The following is a 27,237-nucleotide window of genomic DNA, read 5'->3' on the forward strand; positions in this document are numbered from 1 at the left end:
ATTCGTAACAGCCAGAAACTGGAAACAACCTAGATGTCCCTGAACCAAAGAATGGATAAGGAAGATGTGGTACACTTACACAATAGAGTACTACTCAGCAGTAAAAAATAATGACATCCTGGGCTGGAGAGATGGCTCAGCCGTTAAAGGCTAGGCTCACAACCAAAATAATGACATCCTGAAATTTGCAGACAAATGGACAGAACTAGAAAAAAAGCATACTGAGTGAGGTAGCCCAGACCCAGAGAGACAAATATAATATACTCACTCATAAGTGACTTTTAGACATAAAGCAAAGAATAACTAGTTACAGTCTACAACCCCAGAGAACCTAGACAACAAAGAAGGCCCTATAAAAGACATACATGGATTCACCTAGAAAGGAGAAAAAGACAAGCTCTCCTGAGTAAATCGGGAGCATGGGGAGCAATTGGGAGGGTGGAAAGTGAGAATGGAGGAAGGAAGGGGAGTGTGAAAAATGTATAGCTCAATTAAAAGCAATAAATAAAATTAAATTAAAGAAAAAGCCCCTCAGGAGTGCTCAACAACTTGGGTTTTAGTTGATTCCAGGTACTGTTAAGTTGGCAACCATAATTACCTATCACAAGTCCCCCCTTGTCAACATGACACTCAGTCACGTCTTATGTCATGACTAATTTCCAAATGACAGCAGCCAGGTCGTAACTCCACCTAAGAACTATTCCCCACACAACCACAGACACATTATACATTTTCCAATAGTGGCAAAGCCCCGAGGAATGCTTAGTGTTTTAGTGTCTTGTGATTTAAATTTGGTAGCATAGATTTTAGGCACTTATCCACTGATGTTATCTCAATCCGTTACATGTTAGAGGAAAGGAAACACTTTAATAATACATGTACGGTCACACGAACAAGTTCTTAACAAAATAGGATGGAGGCATTCATGCCAATTATCCTTCTCATTTCCGCAATTGGTTACTTGGCCTTTGCTGGTACTTACACTTCTACTGTTACTTCTGTATTTCCTCCACTGTCAATAGGTCTGGGCTCTTTTCCTGGAGAAGTGATCCATACCTTCATTCCGCAACTGTCAGGGCCCTTTGTCTTTCCGGCACAATGGGTCACATTGTGGTTTCCAGTGGCTTTAATCACAGGTCGTGGTAGGACCAAGAAACTCCCCAGAGGAGGTCCTGCATTCCAGGCATACTGTCTCTTACCACCGCAGTGGCTGACGAAGCAATCCCATCCCCCCCCCCCCCCAGGGTAATTTGAATCAATCACCCCTCCTAACACTACCATTCCTTTCTTAGCCTGTTGTTGGCTTAAAGTATCAGAAGCCAAAAGTGGGTGGAAGGAGATGGGGAATCTGGCTTTAGTTCAGTGGATTGCTTGCTGTGTCTTTTGGCAGGAGCACTCTCCCCTCTGAAACCAAAACTTCTAGGCCTTCAGAACTTAAGATCTTAGAAACAGGAAGCAAAAAATTTCCTGCTGAGTCACTAGAGGTGACGGTGAGTGGAACTATTCCCTTTTTCCACCCGCTTAATTCCTGGATCTGTGAATCCTAGCTAAGGGGAGAACTGTGCCGCATATAAGATGTCGATTTAAATATATGCTTCTCTCTCGAGAACCCTCCCCGGCCCTCTAGACTGCCGCCACCTAATTGGTGCTGTAACTGTGTCTTTGAAGGGCCACTTCACTCATATCAGACAAAATGCTTTTAGGCGGGTGAGAAACACGGTAAGACCAGTGGATTTCATGATCGTGGGCCCACCGTTGCTCCTCTCTGACTGCCGAGTGAGTTCCTTGGTCAGAAGCAATACTGTATGGAACACTATGACTGTAGCTAAGGAAGGCGTTCTGTATGTCCACAGATGCTGGTTTGGGCAGAAGCATTACGTGTAAGGAAAGACAAATTCAAAACCAGTATAATCTCCTCCATTAAGGACAAACTGTCTTTCCCATGAAGAAAGTAGTCCAATGTAGTCAATGTTAGGACTCAGGCACTATGCTGGCCCCTGTCACCAGGCAGGATACGCTCCTGGCAGTAACCTGGCCAGCCCAGGGTCCTACGGCTGCTACATGACTACACTACAGAGTCTGTATGCAGGTGCACAAGGTCCTTTTAAGTGCCAAGCTCTGCCTACGCCTGCTCTCTTTGCCCATCATGAGATCTCTGGCTCTCACCCGTCAAGGTCCACCTCGCACCTCGGCATCTGCTAGATGGTCCCCCTGGAGAATGGTATTGTTATATTAGGGTCTCAGTGTTAGTCTCTGTGGTTGTCAGATCTGGCACTTAGCGGTAGCTGTAGTCACACCACCCTTGGTGAGTGGAAGTCTATGTCGTCAAGCCCACACATAACCTCCATCTCTGTCACCATGCCCAGTTTCTTCATGGCCCCAGAGGACTATGACAAGGATGGATGGGGAAAGAGGCTGACTGTCCACAGACCAGGTCATTCCCTCTACTTGCTTACTGAACTCCTCCTCTGCGGATGTCGTCTTTGGATGGGCATTTACAAGGCACAGCCGTATCTTCACATCCTTTGCCCATTTGTAGAGAGCTATGCGCATACTTCTCCAGATATCTTTCTCACAATTTCCTAATCTGCTCTTTCCAGGTCTCTGATCCATCCTGCCAATCTACTGGCTAAGGCTCATGAGTCAGTGAACAATTGCTCAACTGGCCATTTCTCATTTCAAGCAAAATGTATGATCATGTGTACTCCCAAAGTTCTGCCCATTTTGAAAATTTCTAACTAGCTCTTATAGCTTAAATTAACCCATTTCTATTTATCTATATGCTGCGGCATAGCTTGTGGTTTGACCTCTCCTCTCACGTGTCCTGCTTTCTCTGCCTCCGGCTGGTGACTCTGTATCAGAGTGTCCTACAGGCCTGGTGCCAGAGAGATAGCAAGCAACTCCCCTCCCCTCTAGTCATAACCCCCCTGGGCCATACTTGGCCTGGCTCCAGAGTTGTCAGCCAGCCCTAATCCATCTCCTTTGATGCAGATACCTTTTGTTGCCCTATGTGAATTTTGTCTGAGAGTTTCTCATGGATATAAAGCCTATACAAACTTGGTTCAGAGCAACCCAGAAAACCGCAGTACTTCCTGAATCAGGTGTTTGCACTTGGCACTGAAGTTTTGGGAGTAAAATGATGGGCTGGTATCTTTAAGGCTACTGGCTAAAGGAGCAGAAGGAGTTTCCACAGCAGAGCAGCCTGCACAGCTGTCCTGCTGCAGAGCCTTCTCCTGTTCCAGGACCCCATACTCACACCTAGCATCTTTCCCATCTTTTTGGTCTATGAGCCAGCATAACATTCCCAGGCGAGGAATGTGCTATCTCCTGAATCCAAATAGGACAACTAAATGCTGTGCTTCTTTCTTGGTGGTGGGCAGAGCCAGGCTCAACACTTTGTCCTTCCCCTTAGAAGCCATATCTCTGCATGCCTCATACCACTGAGGTAGAAGGTTCACGAATTTTGATTGGATTTTTTTCCCACCCTCTGACGTACATATATTTTACCAACAAGTCCAAAGTGGGTGCTACCTCTGGTCACTTGATCTAATCAGCAATAATGTCATTAATATAGTGCACTAACGTGACTTTTTCTGGAAGAGACAGTGACCCTCATCCCTTTGGGGGCTAGAGAGTTGGCTCAACGGTTAGGAACACTTGCTGGTTTTGCACAGGATCTGTTTGTTGTGTGTGCAAGGCCTAAAGAGAATGCTGGATCCCCTAGAACTGAAGTCACAGATGGATGTGAGCAGCCATACCACCATGAAGGGTGGGAATCAAACCTAGGCCCTCTGGAAGAGCAGCCCCCACTCTCAGAGCTAGAACTCAACATGTAGACATGTCTGGTCCAAACAGCAAAGTTACAGACCTGATGGAGGAAGGTCATTGGGTAATTAATAAAGAAACTGCTTGGCCTGATAGGTTAGAACATAGGTGGGTGGAGTAAACAGAAGAGAATTCTGGGAGGAAGAGGAAGTGAGGCAGATGCGATGAAGCTCCACCCAAGATGGATGTAGGCTAGAATCTCCCTGGCAAGTCACCACCTCGTGGTGCTACACACATTAATAGAAATGGGCCAAGCAGTGTTTATATGAATACAGTTTGTGTGTTGTTATTTTGGAGCATAAGCTAGCCAGGCGGCCGGGAGCTGGGTGGCAAGAACGCAGCCTGCTGCTCCTTTTACACAGACCACCGTTGAATACAAGGGCAATTAAGAGTCTTTTCTTAGCTGGGCAGTGGTGGCACATGCCTTTAATAAAAGCACTCAGGAGGCATAGGCAGGTGGGTCTCTTTCAGTTCCACGAGAGTCAGGGCTACACGGAGAAACTCTGTCTCAGTAAACAAAAGAAAGAAAAAGAAAAAAGAGGGGCTGGCGAGATGGCTTAGTGGTTAAGAGAGTACTGACCCAGGTTCAGTTCCCAGCACTCACATGGCAGCTCACAATTGTCTGTAACTCCAAGATCTGACACCCTCACATAGACATACATGCAGGCAAAAACACCAATGCACATAAAATAAAAGTAAACAAATTTAAAAGAAGAAATAAAGAAAAAAAGAATTCATTTTTTAATTAAAGCCAGCAACTGAGGGCAGGTTCCTACCACCAGGAACTCTCAACCCAGAAGTTGGGCAGTGTAGGGTTTACAAAGCTAAAACCACAATTGCATCATACCAGGTACAGGCTGAGGGATTTCTTTTTTTTCTTTATTCTTTTTATTTATTTTTATTTTTTTTAGTTGGATTAATTTATTTCTATTTATTTATTTATTTATTATGTATACAGAGCATTCCTTCCATGTATGCCTGCAGGCCAGAAGAGGGCACCAGACCCCATTACAGATGGTTGTGAGTCACCATATGGTTGCTGGGAATTGAGCTCAGGACCTTTGGAAGAACAGACAATGCTCTTAACCTCTGAGCCATCTCTCCAGCCCCGGATTAATTTATTTTGAGACAGAGTCTTTTCATGTAGCCCTGGAAATCACTATGTAGGCCAGGCTGGCCTTGAACTCAGAGATTTGCTTACCTCTGCCTCTCAGGTTTCCAAGTGAGGAAGGAGGAACCCTTTGATTGTTAAACATCTTACAAGCATTGTTTCTCAGAAGGGAGAAATCAGCTCATGCAACAGGATGTGGTAGCAGACAGGAGGAGGTGTGTAGTCAGGGTGACCCTTCAAACCATCTAACCTCATCACAGAAATCTCTCCCTGGTCTCTGTGTTGGTAACAAGGGCATGCACGGCCACGCCAGCTTAATGTGTTTCAGTGAAGCCCACATCCCTGTTGTTAGGTGTGGTAACTTCTCTTTCCTTCTGAGAAAATGTCTCTGAACCCACTACCTAATCCTATATGAAATACAAGAAGCTTTCAAAGACTTTAAAAGTAAAGTGAAGCCGGGCGGTGGTGGTACAAGTCTTTAATCCCAGGACTCTGGAGGCAGAGGCAGGCAGATCTCTGTGAGTTCGAGGCCAGCCTGGTCTACAACGTAAGTTTCAATGATAGCCACCATGTGGTTGCTGGGAACTGAACTCAGGACCTCTGGAAGAACAGCCCACCTGATTTCTTCAGCCCACCCATCAGTTCTTATCTATGTGGGTTTTGGGGGTTCAGGGCCTCAGGTGGCAATCCCCCTCACCTGCTGAACCATCTCTCCGGACCTAGATTAGGATTCTTCAACACCATGTGTCTGTCTTCTTCCTTAGTGAGGGGCTACTCCTTCTTATGGTCAGTTGCCAAGGTTCTACCCAATGTGCAGAATGTCTGTGGACATGGTTACCTACATACAGGCAAAACACCCATCCACATTAAACAAACAAACAAAACCTTGATCAAGAACTTACTTCCCATTGTGATAATAAGAGCAGTTTTATGTCTGTGTATATGTCCATGACTGTGCAGGATGGAGGTTACCCCTAAGATGTCTTACTGAAGGCTACCTACTATAACATTTTGAGACATAATCCCTCACGATGGTTCCTTGAATAATCACCTCCACAGACTCATATTTGAATGCTTAGGAAGTGGCATTAGCTGTGGAGTTGTAGGAGGAAGTTTGTCACAAAGTGGCTTTGGGGTTTCAAATGCCCAAAGCAGGCCTAGTCTCTCTTCCTACTGCTTGCTGATCTTGCATGTTGCTATGCCAATAGTGGACTAAACCTCTGAACTGTAAGGCAGCTCCAAGCCCTAGGTCTCCACCTCTCCACCTCCCCAGTGCCTTTAAGCCCCAGGGATTCAACGCTTCACCAACTGAGTGCCTCCTCAGCCCAGCTTTACCTTTTTCTAGAATGGTCTCACTATGCAATGTCAGCTTTCCTAAACTATGTAAAGCAGCCTGGATGACTTGCAGATCCACCTGCCTCTGCTGGGATCAAAGGCACGCACCACTTTGACTGCTCAGCTGTGTCTTAAATAAAATGAGAAGTAATCACTGTTCAAGGTTTATTTGGTGTTTTCGTTGGCATGACACTTGGGTAGTCGGTTGCATCATCCATATGAAGATCTTTACACAATATTTCAATGTACACCACAGATACATAATACACAAAATAATATCCTTTGGAACAGTTATGCACAAGATATGCATAATGGATTTACACACTGGAGCCAGGTTATGACTAACTGGGAAATCATTGGCCTAGGCATGTCTGGTGAGGGTGCACAGCACAGACACAGCAGGTTCACAGGGTAACTGAAGCCTGCACACAGTTGGCAGTGTCACACCAACCAGGTTACCACTACACAAGTACCACTTAGCATCAGGGTAGAGCTGTGGGAACACAACCACCCTAACCACAGCTCAGCTGAGGAGACAGTGTGCTGCAGCCTGGACAGTGAAGCGCTAGGACATCTGGGGACTTTTAGAACTGCAGCTCTTTCTGGATCCCCCAGAGCGTGTCTGCACTCTTCTTCAAGCGGGCCTCCTCTTCAGAAGTCAGAGTCACCTTCACAACATCTGAGATTCCATTTTGTCCCAGGACACAGGGGACACTGAGGAAGACATCATCCTTGATTCCATAGAGACCCTGGACACAAAACAACAAGAGATTGATTTGTCTACACATCCTCAGGTTTCCTGGGGTTTAGACCTTCCACAATTATAAAGCTCTTTTTTTTAAACGAGTGCTGATCTATCCTAGTCCAGAGATGCCCAGCTATGATGTGATAATGAACAGTGCAATAGAAAGTCATCAAGACAGCAACAGCTAGGCTTGGCACATGCCTGTCATCCCAGTACGGGAGAGCTAGAGGTAGGAGTTCAAGGTTATCCTCAGATACATAACAAGTTGAAGGCCAGGCCAGTAGACATTACCTAAGACCCTTGCCTCAAAAAAGCAAAGCAAACCAAAACCCAAGTCTTACTAACATACACAATAAACCACACTTGCCAATTTCTGTAAGACCGGTAACTGAGCAGGGTCTCCACCTAACTCAGTGTAACTTAGATACTTTCAGTGCTGACGGGACATTAATTCCACAGGTCAGCTATCTTTCCAAAAGAAAATCATGAATGGATGAATTTACTTCTGTTCAGTCAGTGACTGGGGGCTTCCACTAGTCTGCTCAAGATTTTGCAAGGCCAAGAAACAAATCTGTAATGCCTCTGCAGACCCATTACCTTAATCATGGTGGAAATGGGATGCACCCGCCTCAGATTCTTCATTATGCTCTCTGCCAAGTCGGCCACAGAGAGGCCAATGGCCCAGGACGTATAACCTTTCAGTTTGATCACCTCATAGGCGCTGTGGAATGGGAAGGATGGGAAAAAGGGAAAGAAGGGTAGGGAAGGACAAGGAAAATAACGGCTTTACCAAACACATTTTATAATCAATAATACCACCAAGACATGTTATATAGTTAAGCAGGACCTCTGACAGTAAGGGCAAAAGGAAGGCAAAACGTTTAACACCCCCACAATTGACTAAGTCTTGTATATTGATAGAAGAAATATTACATTGTCAAAACAACAACAAAACTAGTGATTCTCAGAAATGAAATATGGAGGAGCAGGTGAGAGGGTTCAGAGGCTAAGACTAGGACTCATGGCAGAAAAACAAAAGTGAAATAGTAATTGGACCGGAATCGTATCCCGTGACAGAATGTGTTCCTAGCATGCATGAGACTCTGGTCCCAGCACCTCAAAGAAAAAGTGTGGTGTCTTGAATGAGATGTTCTCCATAAGCATAGGGCTTTCAAACATTTGCTCCACAGCTGATAGCTTTCTGGTGAAGGATTAGGAGGAGGAGTCTCTATGAGTTCAAATCCAGCCAGGGCCACATAGATAAAGTGTCTAGAGAAACATCCCCCCAAAAAGAAACGGAAAGAATCTGGAGCATACTTATACCCATACTATCCAAATAAAGATGTTGACTGTCTTCTATTAGTATTAGCATAAATAAGATAATTTTTGTTACAAACACCCTATCTCTGGGGGCTGCAGAGGTAGCTCGGAGGTTAAGAGGACTGGCAGCCCTTCAGCACCTAGGTTTGTCTGTAACTCCAGTTCCAAGGAATCCTGTGACCTCTTCTGGGCTACACGGGTACTGCATGCATGGAGTACAGAAGCAGGCAGGCAGGACACCCATAAGTACATCTTGTAAAGAGCTCTAAAGACCTTTCTGAATGAATTAATGTATCGTCGAGGGTAGAACTAACTTGTTTGAACTTGCTTTCAAAGGCCTTTTTGTGCGTGGCAAATCCGTTTCCAGCTGTAAAAGTGCTGAACTAGGTTCCATGGGGATGGAACACCTTCCATTCCATCAAGGGAATGGGAGGATGGCAAATGTCAAGAAACCAGTGTCAGCACCTCCCACCTGTATTTGGTGCTGCTTTTATTTTAGTTATTTTAGTCTTTTTGTTTATATGGTTAAATTAAAAAAGCCCTCAAATGAAATGCTTTTAAACATCGTAACCTTCCAGATAGACACACTTTCAGTCTCTTACCTGTCAACCACCTGCTTGTGAACCTCCTTCCACTGCTCCTTGTCTGCATCGGAGCCCAGTTCTGGGTTCAGATTCTTCAGGGAGACACCAGCGACATTCACGCCACTCCACACAGGCACTGCAAGAAACCGGCAGCTTACACCACTGTTTCCACACCACAGCAAGGCACAGTAACTATGCACCCCCCACCCTGAGCCACCTTTCTACCCTCATCCTTTCAAAGATGGTCAAGATTACCAAAGCCTTAACTTTTAGAGCGCATAAAAGCAAGAACTGTCTTCTTTTGTTTTGTTTTTGAGACAAGGTTTCTCTGTAGCTTTGGTGTCTGTCCTGGAACTAGCTCTTGTAGACCAGGCTGGCCTTGAACTCAGAGATCCCCCTCCCGAGTGCTGGGATTAAAGGCGCGCGCCACCAGTGCCCGGCTAAGAACTGCATATCCTAACCTGCTTTCCTAACCTACTGAAACGTGTGGGCACTTACATTCAGTAAGAAAGCATTCACACTGGAAACGTAAGAATCTGAGGATCACATAGACATAACTAGATTAACTGCAACCCAACAGGGTTCCCCCACATCAGACCTGGCTGATCTTGTCAGGGGCAGGGGATTCAAGTCAAGTTTAAACTGCTGCATGAAGCAAATAAATGAAGTTATCCGAAGAACCGTGGTTAACATGTCCAGGGGCTGAGGGCCTAGCTCAGCAGAGTGTGTGCTTAGTACATATGAGTGTCCTGGGTTCAATCGCCAGCATAAAGATGAACCATAGTGGCTCAGGCCAGAAATTCCCAGTCAACAGAAAGGCTGTACTGTTGAGTTCCAAGTTAGCCTGGGATACAGAAGAAGACCCTGCCTCAAAATATATTGAAATCTACATGTTTGCCTACACGCCAGAAGAGGGCATCGGATCTCATCACAGATGGTTGGGAACTGCATTTGGTTTCTGGGAACTGAACTCAGGAAGAGCAGCCAGTGCTCTTAATCTCTATGGCATCTCCCCAGCCCAAGTTCAAGAGTCTTATTCGAAGCCGGGCGATGGTGGCGCACGCCTTTAATCCCAGCACTCAGGAGGCAGAGGCAGGCGGATCTCTGTGAGTTCGAGACCAGCCTGGTCTACAGAGCTAGTTCCAGGACAGGCTCCACAGCCAGAGAAACCCTGTCTCGAAAAACCAAAAAAAAAAAAAAAAAAAAAAAAAAAAAAGAAAGAAATAAAAAAGAAATGCTTAGATGTTTGTACTATCTTTCTGTTTTCAAAATGAGAAAATGAACTGATATTAAAAGACTAACCACTGGAGTCCCCGTGCTCCCCCAGGACCCATCCGTGACAGCTCAGTGGGTGAACACCCAGCCTTTCTCCCATCAGGTAACGGAACCGAGCGGAGTCCAGATTGCAACCACTCCCGATGACTCGATTTTTGGGAAAGCCACTTATCTTCCAGGCCACGTAGGTCAAGATATCCACTACAAAAAAAAGAAAAAAAGAATTTAGATAACAAAAGACTACAGGACATGATTTTGACACCGCTACAGACAGTTCAGTATTTTTTTTAAATATTTATTTATTAGGTATACAGTATTCTTTCTGCGTGTATGCCTGCAGGCCAGAAGAGGGCACCAGATCTCATTACAGATGGTTGTGAGCCACCATGTGGTTGCTGGGAATTGAACTCAGGACCTTTGGAAGAGCAGGCAATGCTCTTAACCTCTGAGCCATCTCTCAGCCCCGACAGTTCAGTATTTTTGTTAGCATTTTTACTATATAACTCATGTCCAATTATTCAAAAGCATTATTTAAAACATTGCACCAATTAAGACAGCATTACTCAGTTACTTCTCCAAGACCACGAGTGAGAAACTTTGCAGCTACATTCAGAGGCATTTAATGTTCTAGATGAACTACTTTATAAATTAATGAACGCATGCACACATATCGCCATGAACTTGAAGACGTCTGGAGCATCTGCTTCGCAGCTGCCTCACCTGGGTTGGAGACAATAAGCAGCTTGCAGTTTGGACTGTATTTCACCACGTTGGGAATGATGAACTTGAAGATGTTCACGTTGCGCTGGACCAGATTGAGCCGACTCTCTCCCTCTTGCTGACGGGCCCCCGCTGTGATGATAACCAGCTTGGAGTTTGCAGTCACGCTATAGTCTAGAGAAAAGACCAGAGATGGAGATCCCTTCAGGGAACTTTGACCTACCCAGCAAAAACTTGTTCCGTAAACCTTGTACGCAGCAGATGTAGACCTGTTGATGTTGTTCAGATCTGTTTGGATGTGCTGTTTCTAAGTGTGGCCTCTTAAAGACTGGAAAGGTAATACTGATGCCTTTCTCACACTGCACGTTTAGCCACATTTTATCATAATGGGAAGGAATTCAGGTTATCTCATCCTGTCTATATTTCTTTCTCCCCTGCTCCTCTTGAGGCATGCACTACATTCCTCTGCCTGGCCTTAAAGACATGCACATCTCTTTTCAGCCAGTCGCTATTGCGCTGAGAGTCCAGCCGTCTTCTCTACCTTGCTTTCCTCTCTGTTCTCATTTGCTCCTGCAGGCTCTGTGGCACAGGGCGGCTGACCCAGAGAGTTGCCTATTAGGTAAGAGGTCAAAGACTTTCAACCCTGGGTTCCTGGCTGGTGGCAGCTAAGTGTAAAAAGGTCACATAAAGAACTTCAGCTGCACAGGCCTCTAAGGTGAAGTTCTGAGTCTGTGTTAGCTAGCACTTGATACATGCAAGCCAGAAGAACATTTAACCACTTGCAGTAAGGCAGGTGGGGCTACCACTCAGCAGCTGGAGCACTTGCCCAGGGCTCTATCTTAGCAACACACACTTGCTACAATGTAGATTCAGAACTTGATACCTACTAATTCATATATTTCCATATATGTGCAATTAGGTTTCCTTAATTGAAGCCTTGACAAGGATTGAGCTAGTGCACCTGTCCCCCAAGGCCTACCCTCCTGCCTTGAATGAAAGACAGAATTGGAGAGGTGGGATTTCAGGCCTAAGAAAGAACTTGAAACTTAAAAATCTAATATGGACTAAAGGAAGGTGGCCCCAACCAACCTTTGCCAGAGACAATTTTCGGTGTTCTAAGGAAAAGGCTGCCGTGCTGGAGATCCATCATCTCTCCCTTCAGTTTGTCTTCCATGACATCAACAAGGGCAAGCTCATCTGCCAAGTCCTAAAAGACAAATGAGAAACTTATTGAGGGTTTTCAGGACATGCACTCTTCTGTATTCCAGGCATAGGAGTCTCTGTCAGGATACACTGGAAGTTGAGGCAGGCCATTCAACTCACTGCTTCCCAGATGGCGCCATGCAGCAGACTCTAGTCTGCTCTCCTGCAGCCTCCCTACTGGAGGAGCTTTCTGTGGAGGGCAGCTAGTCACTACTGTCCAGTACCATACTGTTGCCTGGCGTGGGCGAGACTATAAGACAGAGGGGAGAGACCCAGAACTAATAAAACATGCAAAGCCAGGTGCAGCAATGCACACTTTAAAAAGCATCACTTGGGAGCCATGTACAGTCAAACCCTGTCTTCAGGTAGAGAAAAAAACACGGGTGTGTACACAGGGCTGTAAGCTGCAAAGAGAAGCCCTGTCTCAATCCCCTCCCCACCTATATACACACATACATGTGTGTTTTAAGCTGTCAATTTTTTAAAAAGATTTTTATTTATTAATTATGTATACAGCATTTTCCCTACATATATGCTGCAGACCAGAAGAGGGCGCCAGATCTCATTACAGATGGTTGTGAGCCACCATGTGGTTGCTGGGAACTGAACTCAGGACCTCTGGAAGAGCAGTCAGTGCTCCTAACCTCTGAGCTATCTCTCCAGCCCAGCTGTCAATTTTCTTATATATAAACCAGGTTTTAGTTAATAATATAACATCCTTTAATGACAGGTGTGAAGTTGCATACCTATAATCCCAACACCCAGGAAGATGAGACAGGAAGATTGCTTCAAGTTTGAGGATAGCTTGAGCTACATACATGAGAACCAAGAACATTGGCCCGTCTCTAAAAAGGTTTTCCAACTCAATTCTAAAGTCATCCAATTAACCAGTTGGAGATGGTTTACGGGGTGAAAGCACTCCGCACACAAGCTCGATGAGCTGCGTCTGACCTCCAGAACCCAGAGTAGGAGAAGCCAGTCACCACCGACCTCCACACATGTTGACTTGTGTGTGTTCACACACTTTTTCCCTCCATGGAAAACTGTAGCAAACCAGGGAACAATCGGTTTGGATAGAAGTTCAAGGTATCCCATTCAGTAGGATTTTAATTTTTACCATATATACATATAAATTTCAATTAAAAAATTACTTTCGAAGTGGGCATATAGTTCAATGGTTACCTAGCTAGCATGCGGGAGACACTGGGTTTATTCAACTCCCTGCACTGAAAAGGTATAATTAAAGGGACTCTTCTTGTTCGTAGGACATGCGAAAACACGGCAGGGCGTTTTAAATAGGCCTGGGTCTGATACCCTCTGATACTGTTACTTTGGATAATCCTTTTTGTGTATCACTATGTTGCAAAATGTTTCACAGGCAGGCTCCTTTGAGTGAATGCCTGAACCTCAAGTTTTATACTTATATGTCATAATGGAGAGGTGCTTCCCCCACGCATGAGCTTGTGGCATGAAGAACCCCCACTTACCTTCATTAAGATACTGATGGCACAAGCCATGCCAACAGCACCAACCCCAACAACCGTAATCTTGTTCTGGGGGGCCTGTTCTTCCTTAAGGAGATTCACAATCAGCTGGTCCTTGAGGGTTGCCATCTTGTCGGACTTTGAACCTTTTGGGACCTAAGGTGGAAGCATTTCGTGTCACTGAGGCCTCTCCAAAGTATAATCACCAAGTCGCAGCCTTACTTTGCATCCTTTGGACTACTTTCTATTAAACGACAACACGTGACTAATGAGCGCAAAAGTTGAAAAAGTGGCCGTGCAGCAAGTCCTCACCTTGAAATGTAAAAGTAATACCGAGGTCTCCGCATAAGTGTAGCCTCCTGAGGACTTACTCATTTTGATTAGCCACAAAAGGGGAGGGGTAGCCTCTCCTCGAACAAGATCAGAACTGCCCTCCCACTTTTCGCTGAGCACCCAGAATCCTACAGTAAGTAGGGTGTCAAGTTGCTCCAGGAAGTACCAAAAATCAAGAGCAGAGGGCGCCAATTAACGGCCACCAGAAGCGACCCTAAGGCAAAGCAACGTGCTGAGCCCTGCGCATGCGCAGGCTCGCCTCGCCCCCCCCCCCCCCCCCCCACAAGTTTTATGACCAGCCTGGATTCGTAGGACTGACAGGACGGACAGGCCGGTGCGCAATTTCGGAACAGGGTAGTAAGAGGAGGTTTGGTGGCTGCTGGCCATGGATGAGACTGCCAAGCAGGCAGCTCGGGATCAAACTTCGGACCTTATTAAAGCCCAAAGCACATGTAAGCATCCTGAGGGCTTGCCGCCAGGGTCAGATTTCAAATGCCAATACCAGGAACCAGGTGCTTTTAACCACCCACCCGCCAAGGCGGAGCCTCGTTACCCAGGATGAGGCCGCTAGGAGAAATTTACAGTTACGGAGGATCTAAGGCCCGGAGCCCCCAGAATCACGAGGGGCACATTTCCCCCAGCAAGCCCTACACCTCTCTTTGAAATCGTTCCAAAACACAAAAGGACCGGTCAAGATCTCTGGGCAGGCAGCCCAGGGCCACCAAAGCTGGAAGCCGGTCTCCTTACCACCGCTGCTATTTCTAGACATTCTTAAAGGGTTTCTGCAGGCTAAGAGCAGGAAGGAGGAGCTCTTCCTGCAGAGAACCGGCCTCACCCAAACCTCAGTTCCGGGCTTCATTTGGGTAGGGCGCGTCTACTTCCACCTGTGACCCTATGGGTGCCGCGCCTCAGCTACAGGTTTCCCCCTTCTGTCTGGGGTGCAGAGGGCTGTGACTCTTCCAGCTCTATCTCCGTACACAGCTTACCGCGATCCCTAAACCCACCAGGAACCTCGTAATTTGGCCCCAAAGCGCCCTACAATTTGCAGAAAGCACCCACTGCGCCAAGCCTACGCAAAAGGAAATGCAACCCTCACGACTTCTCACAAGTACCCACCCGGACGCGCTGAGGCTTTTTCGGTCCCTATGGGCTAGAGCAACTGGACCTCAAGATTAACCTGTTGGGTCCTTCCCACCCTTCAGACCAGTCACCCCCTAGGCGTTCCCCAGCCACCAGGCTCGCCGCCCCAGGCAGGGTGCGGTCGCCTGCTCCGTTCCCTAGAGCGCAGTAGCCCACGCGCGCGGACCACTGACCAGGCCTGTGGACCCTGTACCTCCACCCCGAGTAGGGAGCTCCCGTGCGGGCAGCGTGGGGCTCAACCATACCGCTAGTGCACGATGAGCAGCTTCGGGCGCACAGCAGCGTGGTCGGGGTTCGGCTACAGAGGCTCCAGCACGCCGAGCCGCTCGCGGGCGGGGCCTTATATGGAAGCTCGGGGTGACGTCAGGGTGGGAGCCCAGCGGACGTGCGGGAACCCACGTGTACGCTAGGCCGGGGACGGGCGTCCAGCTGGGCGGGGCCCTGCTGAGACTAGTGCAGCGCGCGCAGCCCCACGGCCCCACGTGTGCCGCGACAAGTCCAGGAACTGCCAAACTCACATGGTCCGCAGCCTCGGAACCAGGATCCCGAAAAGCATCGATCCTCGCTTCCTTTTCCGTAAAACTTGTGGGACTTGGAGAAACCCTGGTCACGTTGTCCATTGCTGTTCCCAGCCCTTTCTGGCATGCAGCAGGCTCTCAGTAAACACTGAGGGAAAGCACATGCCATCCCTGCATAGGGCCTTTCTCCTGCTACTTCCAAGTGCCAAGCCAAGAGGGACCCCAGCTTCTGAGGGCTTGCGAGTGACTCGGGTCTGTACCTTACCACCCCATCCCACAGGCATTTGTGTTTCAGCCTTACCAAACAGCATCTGCGCCCAATTTTCAAACCCCCTCTGTCTTTAAACGTTATTCTATAGGCCTTTACTTATTACGGGTTCCTATTTCTCGCCCAGCCACTCCTTCATCGTGTGTGAATCTTCAGGTAGTCCACCACTGGGACAGGATGTAAAATATAATTTGCAAATGCCCTTAGTGATAGGAAGGACCTCGTGAATTGTGGCTTTTGGCCCAGCTCACCAACCTCCCAGGAAGGGAGGTGTTCACTGAAGATGAAGGGCTATTAAAATCTTGAGCAGTATTTGAAGGGTTTCTGGTTTCGGGGCGCTGGAGCTGCAGCGGACACTAACTCCCAGAGAGTATGACGCTCAGAAGACCCTACTTGCCCTCTGCCTGTCTTACATCTGGTGCTGTCCGTCCGTTGTGATATCTTTTATAATAAGCCGAGCAGTCTAGGAGTGTGGCCAGGGCCAGGACACTTGCCTTGTATGCACAAAGGCCTGGGTTTGATCTTCAGCAGAGCACAATAGAAATAAACTATTAAAAGTCACAACAATTGGACCTGGAGAGGTGACTCTGCCATTAAGACCACAAAAGCTTGTAACTCCAGATCCAGGGGATCCAACATCCTTTTCTGGCCTTCACAGAGCATCCCTCCCCTATAAACAGTAATTTAAATTATTTTTTTAAAAAGTCAGAACAAGGGCTGGAGAGATGGCTCAGTGGTTAAGAGCATTGCCTGCTCTTCCAAAGGTCCTGAGTTCAATTCCCAGCAATCACATGGTGGCTCACAACCATCTGAAATGCGATCTGATGCCCTCTTCTGGCCTGCAGGCAGACACACAGACAGAATATTGTACTCATAATAAATAAATAAATAAAATATTTAAAAAAAGTCAGAACAAGAGAAATTAAATTCAACTCTTAAAATAAACAACAAAGGTGTGTCTATGAGTTTAAAGAGCCAGCCAAGCCATTGGTGAGGCTGCGGGGGGCTGTTGGGAACACCCCAGTTTAAAGTAGCTGGGCAGGAGAGGACCTCTTACAAGATTAAGCTGTTAAGCCGGGCGATGGTGGCGCACGCCTTTAATCCCAGCACTCGGGAGGCAGAGGCAGGCGGATCTCTGTGAGTTCGAGACCAGCCTGGTCTACAGAGCGAGTTCCAGGACAGGCTCCAAAGCCACAGAGAAACCCTGTCTCGAAAAACCAAAAAAAAAAAAAAGATTAAGCTGTTAACCTGTGCGGTACAATGCTCTAAGTGGAGCGTAAGCTGAGGAAGCCCTGTCCAGGTTCATGTGGGAGGAAATCGCTTTATGTGGAAAACACATGGACACACACGTCTGTCCCCAGGGGTATTCTGGGGAGGGATGCTTGTTTTTCTTATAGCCACCTGTATACCCACAGAGTGGAGAGTCCATCTTCACACACACACACACACACACACACACACACACACACACACCTTGGCCTGTATACCCTTCAGGGACCCCATTGCAGTTAAGGGGGTAGGGTTCTGCTCCCTTTCTGAGACACAGATGGGCCTACTTCCTCTCTGCACTATTCATCAGCATCTCAGGGGCAGCTTCCAGAAAGGCCCATAGTTGTGGGGTTCTGGCCTATGAAGGGAAAATTCACCCGGCTTCCAGAAAACCAGGCCATCTGTTTAGTTGATTCTAGATGATACTGTTGGATGCCCAGAGACCACAAACACAGATGAGGGGTGGGGCACAGGTTGTCCCGAGGTAACTAGGGACAGGGCAGCTTTCAACAATAACTCAGGTGTCTAGGCCTGTGGGACAATATCCTTATTCAGTCAAGGATGGGACCTGTCAGCTTGTTAAATATGTCCCGGTTGGAAGGAGGAGACTGGTGGAAAGCCAAGAGTGGATTGGGGCTGAGAGCCTTGCAGGAAAGACCTATGAAGGTACCTCAGGCAGGTTCGAGTCCCCTACATCAGAACACCCAGCAACAGCCACTCCAGGCATAGCCTCCCTCGTCCAGCACATCAGCCGCTTTCTGACTCCAGGATGAACAAGAATGGCATTTGCAGGGGCCAAAGGTAGGCGTCTCCTCGTTTGCCTTCACTGACTCTTTGAGGTAGACAAGAGCATTCCCATTTTCCAGATGAGAAAACCAGGACTCAGAGAGAGTACTGACTTTTCCAAGCCTGTGCAGTTTCTAAACGATTTCAGCCAGGACTTTAACCTGGCACTCACTGACTCAAAGCCTGTCTTTCTCTCTCCAAGGCCTTATGCTCACAAAACCCTGCATAGGACAAGAAACTACCCAGGGGGCTCAAGCCAGTCTTAGGTGCAGAAGCCACGTAGGTGGCGCTGGGTGTCTCTGCCTATCTGCCTGCTTCAGCAGTGACCTCCCCTGGGCTGATGCTATCTTGGTTCTGATTTTCGGATCCGTCCCAGCTTTTCCGAGTCTCCAACTTGGAGATGGCAGATGGTGGAACCTCTCAGCCCCCACAATCAAGTGACCAAGCCCTCACAATGAATCTGTGCGCTCTGCTGTCGCTTCTGCTTGCCTGGAGAAATGTGACCAATACGGTCTATACTGTAGACCTGCTACACCCACACTGAACTCATAAAATGGTTTGGGAAACCTATCACAGAACAGAGCACCTGCCTGGGCCCCGCCAGCTCTTCTTTGGGTACAGTCTCTTTAAAGGGAAAATCTACAAAGAAATCCTTCGACTCAGGTACTGTCTGGGCTCAAGGAATGGCTGATACCCAGCATGTACTGTGAGGTTTTTCCTAAGATAGGCTTAGCCAAAGGATGGTGCCCACCCGAAATGGTACCGTGTCTCTCTTCCACTGGAGTTCCAATGGCCTCCAGTAAGTCCTTGAGATCAAAGTCCAGTTCTTGAACCGTACATCAGATCCTGCATAATGCAGTACCTATAGCCCTCTCTGACCTTATCTCCTACTTTCCTTTGTACTTTCTGTGTACCAGGCTCAGGGCCACTCCCCCATCCCTCAAGCATATCACACACCGCTGCACTCCCTCACATATGTATCGCGCACCGCCCCACTCCTCACACACGTCACGCATGTATCGCGCACGGCCCCACTCCTCAAACATGTTACACATGTATCGCGCACCGTCCCACTCCCCCCACATGCCACTCCTCACACCCCTCAAATGTATCATGCACTGTCCCGTTTCCAGTCTTCCACCCAGGCAGTTCCCTCTACCTGAGTACCCCCTACCTTGTCACCAGACCTAACTACCCGAGCCCACATAGTCAGAGACCGAGTGCTGTTCCTTGAACTTTGCATTGGCTCTTGTCAGTAGAGCGGTGGTGGCACACGCTTTTCATCCCGGAACTCGGGAGGCAGAGGCAGGCAGATCTCTGTGAGTTCAAGGTCAGCTTGGTCTACAAGAGCTAGTTCCAGGACAGGGATCAAAGCTACACAGGGAAACCCTGTCTCGAAAAAAAAAAAATGGGGGCTGGAGAGATGGCTCAGAGGTTAAGAGCATTGCCTGCTCTTCCAAAGGTCCTGAGTTCAGTTCCCAGCAACCACATGGTGGCTCACAACCATCTGTAATGAGGTTTGGTGCCCTCTTCTGGCCTGCAGGCATACACACAGACAGAATATTGTATACATAATAAATAAATATTAAAAAAAATTTAAAAATCGACGCTTGTGTTTGGGCATCTCTCCGTGTCACCACACTCTGTGAACTAGTGCAAAAGGAGCTTTCCTGCTCATCTCTATAGCCCTGGCACAGACAGTTTCTGTTTAACTTTAATTTTTATTTTACATTAAAGGGCTACTATGTAAAGGGGCCATATTAAGTGCCAGGGATACAAAATGAGCAAGACAGTCAGCTGTGGCACACACTCATAGTTCCCAGTTACTCATGAGGAATAGAAGAAGCTGGGAAGATAGTTTAGGCTCATGAGTTCGAGACCAACCTGTACAACATAGCAAGCTCTGCCTTCTAAGACCGAGATAGAGGGACTGACAACATCCTCCTCAGTAGTAAAAATCCAAGATGGAAGCCAGTCTTGGTGGTTTACACACCGGTGATCCCAGTACTTGGGAGGTAGAGGGAAGAGGATCAGAAAGTCAAGGCTAGCCTTGGCTACACAGTGACTTGGTCTATAAAATAAGCAAACAAAGGCAAGCAAAGCAAAATAGTATCACAGTACCAGAGGAGAAAGCACCAGCTGAGGCCATCCAAACGATGAAACCAGGAAAGGCTTTCTGGAAGAGGCAGCTCCAGAGCTGGGTGAGAAAAGGATTTCAACTATGTGGATTAAACGTTGAGAAAGTGGAGAAAAAGGAATGAAGCAATGCTGAGACCACAAGCTACATGGCATGTCGGGTAGTCTTTAGCCTCCGGGGTCAGGCTAGAACGCTGATTCGGGTTTTGGTGGTCAGAAGTCACTGAAGTTTCTAGAGAATGGGAAAGACAGGGTGAAAGCAAGGTGTCTGAAAAGCTGTCGGAAAGAGGGTACCTTGTTTGGTGACCATACACAGCACACATACAGAGGACATGTGACTACACGGAGGCCTGTAGCCACATCTATCCAGGACCCTCCACACCCCACAGCCCCTCTGAACACTCACTGCCAGTCTGCCTGTTTTCACCTTGTCCATGACGGCAAGGCTGATGGCTCTCCTGAGATGCAGGGCCCAAGACGCAGAGGACCTCATGTGCCTGTGTGTCCTTGACCTGCTGGGGAGTGCTGTGTGCCTGCCAAAGTGGAGGTTCCTCTCTCTCTCTCTCTCTCTTTCTCTCTCTCTCTCTCTCTCTCTCTCTCTCTCTCTGTGTGTGTGTGTGTGTGTGAGAGAGAGAGAGAGAGAGAGAGAGAGAGAGAGATAGTGACACCTGAGAAACTGCTTTGTGTCACACACCCCCTCCCGCAGTCCCCAGCCCATTCACCGCCCCCCCCCCCCCAGATGAGGGGTGTGAAATCTAAAAACTCCGCCCCAGCTTCTCAGGCTTTCCTGGTACCACCTCCTGGGGTCTGGATGATATCACCTAGGATCCTAACGCCTTCTCCTCCCCCTCTCCCCTCTGCTCTTCTAGGCCAGTGCTAAATGGTGCCTCTGTTTCCTATTGGACTGGACTTTTCATTAATCTCTCTGAGGTTCCCTAAGAGACTCCATCTTAGGGACTCTATGCCCCTCCAACTAAGTCTTACCCTGGGGAGAAGGGACAACGGTGTCCTTTGCTTTCCACGCTTCCTGGGAGAACAGGGGTGTCCCGTTGGCAGGCCCCAGATGAAGTTGTCACAGGAAGTGACATTCAAATTGAGGTCAGTGCTGCAGAGGGAGTCCCAAACCCCACTAGTCCCCAGTGTGGGGTCCCATATCAAAAGATGGCAAGGAGGGTCCTGAACCCTGTGACAGTCTTTCCTTCTGCTACTTTGGGTGACATGGCTTAAAAAGATGAGTGAAGTGTTTGGTTTGCCTAAGAGGAGGCACTGGCAGGGTGGGGGCGGGGCGGGTGTCTCGAGTCCCCCCCCCCCCCCAGCAGGCAGGGTGGGAACGGGTGTCTCCAGGCCTCTGTTAAGAGCAGGCATGGTGGTGCGTCTCCACAGCCCAGCATTTGGGAGACAGAGACAAGAGGACCAGGAGTTCAAAGGCAATCTGAGCTTTACAGTGAATTTGAGGCCAGCTGGGCTATGGGGTGGGGGTGGGGAGAGATTTCTGATAAGAACCTATCATTCTTTGAACTCTGTACAGATTGTTTTAACCTTCTCCTAGAGAATGGAGAAGTATATTCGGAGTCTTGGCTCAAAGAAGCAAGGGTAAACTATTGAGAAATACCGGGTGGATCCAACCCAATTAAAAGTATGAAATACAGTCGTAGAGGTCTATTTGTCATTTCCTGGGGCTGAAAGGGGAAGGGACAAGGGCTGAGCTGTGAGGCTGCTGGCTGCTTTTCCTTTAAACTGTTTACACAACACTTGTGTGGTCACGTCTCCTAAAGCAGGTTCTAACTGGACGTGAAGCTAGGCAAAGCTCTCTGCCCTGTTCCTTGAGCATGCTCAGAGGTCTCCTGCCCTAGAAGGCAGTCTAACATCTTTTGAGGGGCAGGTCTGTGGTTCTGCTCAAGGCCTAAAGGGAAGCTCCCCAGTGCCTACAGCAGAGACCTCTGGCTGTGGCGGAGCTGACAGGAGAAGGCTCTGTTTGTAACCTTATTAGGTTCACCGTGTCCTTTATTTGTGTGCGGCTCTTGATAGCTTCCCCACGCCTTCTTATTTATTTATGTTTTGTACTGAGACTTGGTCTCATTTATCCCAGGCTGACCTTGAACTCTGTTATGTAACCATGAATGACCTTGAATTTCTGATTCTGCTGCTTCCACGTGGTGAGTGCTGGGATTGCAGGTGTGCACCCCCAGGCCCGGTTTATGTAGCACTATCAATGAATCACTGGTCTTTGTGTACGTGTGAAGGCATTCTATCACCTGCGACACATCCATAGTCCCCCCACCCCCCATCCACTGTCAAAGACTTTTGACCCTAATCGGGAGACCTTCCAAAACCAGAATAGGAGTGTGGACGTTGTACTGATACTATTACCAAAGCACACAGTATTTAACGGCTTCAGATCACGCACCACATGCATTTCAAACTTCTCTACTAGCTTTCCTTGGCCAGCGTCACTGCCTGGACTCTCCTGCCTAGCAGCCCCGGACGATAGTAGGGAAACAGTTGCCCTTTGCTCTCTAGATATCCAGTGGCAAAGGTGACCAGTCCTGCCCAGCAGAATCACCCAGGGTGGTGGCAGGAAGGCACAGGCAGCTCACCAGACCACAAGGGTACTTTGAGGTCATCTAGTCAGCCTCCCTTTCCTGGCACCTACTGAATCTTGCACGACCCGCGTGCGTGCAGCGCCAAGCCCTGCCTTTGGTGCAAATGCTTGCAGCCTAAGGCTAAATCCAAGCACATCCGAAGGTCCTTCGTGCCCCAGTTGTAGTCGTGAGACAGACGCTTCAGAGGTCTTCATAGTCTGGACATGTCTGTACTTACTGAATCAGAGGGACTTGTGGCTCTGCTTCACTTGGCCCCCAGAGAGGACATTATTAATTCAGGGGACCCAGAGAAGGGAAGTGAGGTACGCTTGTCTGCGGTGGTGATTCAGAGGCCAGACTCTCAGACCCAGGCTTGGGCTTTCCCTTGTGAATCTGCACTCCCCGGCTTTTCTCCCTGGCTTTGGGGTGTGGCTCTGCTGCTAGTCTCTGGCTTCTGGGTTTTTCCACCGTATCAGGTCTCTGGTAGCAGCCCTTGCTTGGTGATGGGGGTGGCAACTGGGCATTGAGGATTTGCTCCGCAGGAGGCCACACCCCAGCTGTTAAGGCTGCAGGCCTAGAGGCTACCTCTCCTGGTCCCTTAAACCGAGCTGATTCTCAAGCACCAAGTTCCTCCTCCCCTTTAAAAACAAGAAGCTGCTTCTCAATTGTAGAAGGGTCCAAGCTATGCCAGCATCTCCATGGCAACCAGGGCTCACAGCTTCTTGCCATCCTGCCTGTATTGAGCATTTGCACATTCGTAGGGCTTCCTTGTAGATCCCAAGCTTGGCTGTGGCCCCAGGCCCAGGTCCACACATCCTACCAACACATGGACCAGTGTTTAAGGAGGCGATTCAACTGGGGGTTGCCCTGAAGACCTCAGAGTTGTTTGAGGAAGGTTTGAAATGGGAAAGATTAGGAACTGCCTTTTTTCTTTTTTTTTTTTTTTTTTGGAGTTGGCCCAACTAATTTCTCTTGGTAGGCTAAGGTAGGCTCCAGTGTTTAGACTTTTTCAGGGCAATGGGTGAAAGTTAAAATTCCACTTTGTTAGTTGGCTTTAGACTTTGCTCCCTGGACATGGAAATGAGGACGGCAGGAGATGGACCGCAATTCTTGGGCCACCTCCATTCCATCAAAAGGCCCCTGGGCTGTATAGAGTATGCCAGATTCTCAGCAGGCTGCTTATCTGTGTGCAATTAAAGACTCCAGAGAGAAAGTGATCAGCAGGGGAGGGGAGGAGAGGAGAGGAGAGGAGAGAGAGAGAGAGAGAGAGAGAGAGAGAGAGAGAGAAGTGTCAAGCCAAGCTAATTTGCACCCTAGTTGGCAAATCAGCTCCTCAAGGAGGTGGGGGTGAAACAGGAAAACAAGGCTGAAGAGGAGCTAGAGGAGCCGGGTTCCTCTTGGCCCTTGGCGCCTGACTCCTTGACTTCCAGCCCTGGCGGAGGCAGAAGACGAAGACAAGCCTGAACCTTTTCCATCCAGCATAGCTCCCAGTTTCCAGGGCAAGCCTTTGTTTCCTCTTCAATTCCTTTCTCATTCCTTCAGGGAGAGTTGAGTCTTTGTTTCACTTGCTTTCTGGAGGTCTGTGAAGCAGAAATTGGGGTCGGATTTAGAGAACAGCAGGGAGGAGGATTTGGGTCTCTATGGGCTGGTAATTGACATAATAAAGACTTGGGGGAATCATCTCGAGGAGCAAGGGCCTCAGAAGAATGGGGCCTCTCCACTCTTTGTAGAGAAAACCATGGATTTGAGCTGTTCGGAATTATTTTTATTTTATTTTTACATCTTTTTGAGACAAGGTCTTGCTATGTCCTTGAACTCCTTATCCTCCTGCCTCCACCTCCCAATGTAAGAACACAGTGTTAGGATCTAGCCACAGCTTTACTTGGTCCTCCTGGTCTGAGTTATTGACAGGCACCTACTGGGACCTGAAGATGGGATTTCTCACCTGGAAAGTGAGTTGAGGTTGAAGGATCACACTCATCCGGCCCCCTTCCTGCCCAGGCATCACAAAGCCTAACCAAGGGACCCCCTCTTTCTCAGAAAGGACTAGAGGAGTTTCCTGCATCTGCCTCAGGATCTCTGATTCTCTTCAGAGACCCTGCCATGATGTCTGTCACTGACGCTGGGACCTGAACACTCCTCAGAGCCCCCACGATGCTGTTGACCCTCTCTCTGTCTATCCATGACATTAATAAACCTTGTAATAAATCCCTTAGTCCCTGTAGGACTCAGCCAGTCATGATAAGCTTAATAGGAGCAGACCACCCAAAGGAAGTCCTTAACTTCCAGCCATTATCACCTGCCAGTGTAGGACCCACCATAGATAAGCTTAATGGAGGCCTGATCTCAGCAGTTTACCCTGAAGCAATACCTGGTTGCAGGAAGGACCACAAACTGAGATTCCCCAGGCATCACCTAAGAACACACCATCCAAAGGAAATAGTTAAAGTTCCAACCTCTGTAGACAGGATAACCTTCCGGCACACTCACTAAGACACCACTAGCCAAGTGCCAGCCAATCAGGGGTCCTGAACCTCAGAGACCCCTCACCCCCACCTTTACTACTATAAAACCTTATTCTAACTGAGCTCTGTATGTCCAATATGGTGGACATACAGAGAGACCGAGTTTGCAAACTTGTATAAAATAAAGGCTCTTTGCTTTTACATATAGGACTTGGTTTCCTTGTTGGTTTTTGGGGGACTTCATAGATCCAGGTATAACAGTCCCCAGGACCCTGTTTCAGGATCCTTGTGGTAGGATCACAGGCATGCATCACCACATATAGCTTGAAATTAATTTTTTTTTTTCAAAACAGGGTTTCTCTGTGCAACTGCCCTACCTGTCCAGGAACTCGCTCTGTAGACCAGGCTGTCCATGAACTCACAGACACCCACCTGCCTCTGCCTCCCGAGTGCTGGGATTAAAGGTGTGTACCATCACTGCCCGGCTCTTTTTGATTGTTCTTATTCTGTTATTGATTTAAAAAAAAAATTCACAGCTCTCATCTTAAAGGCAATATGAGATAGTTTATTCTGGAATCATTTTGAGCGGCCATGGTCTGGGAACACAGATTAAGGTTATCCTAAATTCCATGTTCCAACACGGAAGCATAAATCAAGGCAAGTTTAAAATTCACTTGTAGGTTCATCAGAGAGGCAGGTACAGAAAAATGGGGTAGTTTTTTTTTTTTTTTTAAAAAGTTCTGTATCCTGATAAACCTCTCCGCCGATGTCAACAATCCAAATCAAAGCAAATCAAACTGATTTAGAAAAAGCCCAGGCTTACTGGATAAAATGCTCCTGGATGATTTTCCAGCCCCCTCAGAGAGGAGACAGTGAAGGAAGCCCAGAAAACCACGCATCTGTTTTCTGGAGGGCGGTTTAAGTCCCCTGTGGGAGTGATCTTGAGCATCTCTAGGGGAGAGGTCATCATTTGGTGGACTCTCTGAGATGATGCAGCAGGGTTTGGAGAGAGATGGGGGAGGGGCTTGGAGTGGAACTTCCACCTGAACATTCCAGAATCTGGGTATATGGTGAAGCTTCCACCCAAACATTTTTCTCTAGGCCTGAGGCACTTTCTGAGCTTTACGGTTTGAGAAAGCTACCCATTAGTCACAAGATGTTAGCTCTGACACAGAGGTGGACCAGAAATGACAGTTCCAGAGGGCTAGAGCTAGCCCCAGTTAAGGCAGCTAACCTCTGGGACCAGCAATGCAGCATCTCTAAGTACTGGAGTTCTATCAGTCAGTCTGCAAATGCAGCTTCCTTTCAGGAGTTCACATCATACAGGAGACCAAACCTCAGGGGGCCCATTCTTTGTAAGAACTGCAATAACAAGCTGGGTGGTGGCGCATGCCTTTAATCTCAGCACTTGGGGGGCAGAGGCAGGCAGATCCCAGTGAGTTTGAAGCCAGCCTGGTCTACAAAGTGAGTAACAGGATAGTCAGGATGGTTATACAGAGAAACCCTGTCTGGACACCAAAACAAACAAAACCCCAAACAAACAAAAGTTGCCCTCTGACCTCTACAAAACAAAACAAAACAACAACAACAAAAAACCCCAAACAAACAAAAGTTGCCCTCTGACCTCTACAAAAAAAAAAAAACCAAAAAACAACAACACAAATAACAACAAAAAAACCCCAAACAAATAAAAGTTGCTCTCTGACCTCTACCAAAAAAACCCCCCAAAAACCAAAAAACAATAACAACAACAACAACAAAACCCAAACAAATAAAAGTTGCTCTCTGACCTCTACACACTTGAGCCTGTGCTTGCACATCCACGAGCATTGACACTCACAATAAACTAAATTTTTTTCTTTTCTTCTTCTTCTCCTTCTTCTTTTCTCTGTAGCACTGGCTGTCCTGGAACTAGCTCTTGTAGCTCAGGCTGGCTTTGAACTCACAGAGATCCACCTGCCTCTGCCTCCTGAGTACTGGGATTCAAGATGTGCACCACCACCGCCTGGCAAAAAAAAAAGATTTTCAGTAATAATCCCTTAGACTCACTGGACATTTCATGTGCAGTAACCCTTTAAATGCAGCATCTATTTTCTTTCTTCCAGTTATTCTGTTGAGTATGGCCTGTCGCACTGGGT

The 27,237-nt window shown here is 47.7% G+C and overlaps 1 protein-coding gene and 1 pseudogene across 1 annotated transcript; both read right to left on the reverse strand.

Moving 5' to 3' along the window:
* Positions 1–1,354: 1,354 nt before the first annotated feature.
* LOC121462596 lies at positions 1,355–2,723 on the reverse strand (annotated as a pseudogene).
* Positions 2,724–6,422: 3,699 nt separating this feature from the next.
* LOC121437998 (L-lactate dehydrogenase A chain) lies at positions 6,423–15,465 on the reverse strand. The gene is made up of 8 exons (XM_041638201.1): positions 15,321–15,465; positions 13,606–13,758; positions 12,005–12,122; positions 10,916–11,089; positions 10,223–10,396; positions 8,939–9,056; positions 7,614–7,737; positions 6,423–7,020 (listed from the first exon to the last, which is right to left on the reverse strand). The coding sequence occupies exons 2-8, from the start codon at positions 13,729–13,731 to the stop codon at positions 6,856–6,858; spliced, it is 999 nt and encodes a 332-aa protein (XP_041494135.1). The 5' UTR covers positions 13,732–13,758; positions 15,321–15,465; the 3' UTR covers positions 6,423–6,855.
* Positions 15,466–27,237: the final 11,772 nt, after the last annotated feature.

This window comes from Microtus oregoni, unplaced genomic scaffold (assembly GCF_018167655.1).
Source record: "Microtus oregoni isolate MIOR12 unplaced genomic scaffold, Mior012 000000F_ref0000247, whole genome shotgun sequence".
Lineage (NCBI taxonomy): Eukaryota > Metazoa > Chordata > Mammalia > Rodentia > Cricetidae > Microtus > Microtus oregoni.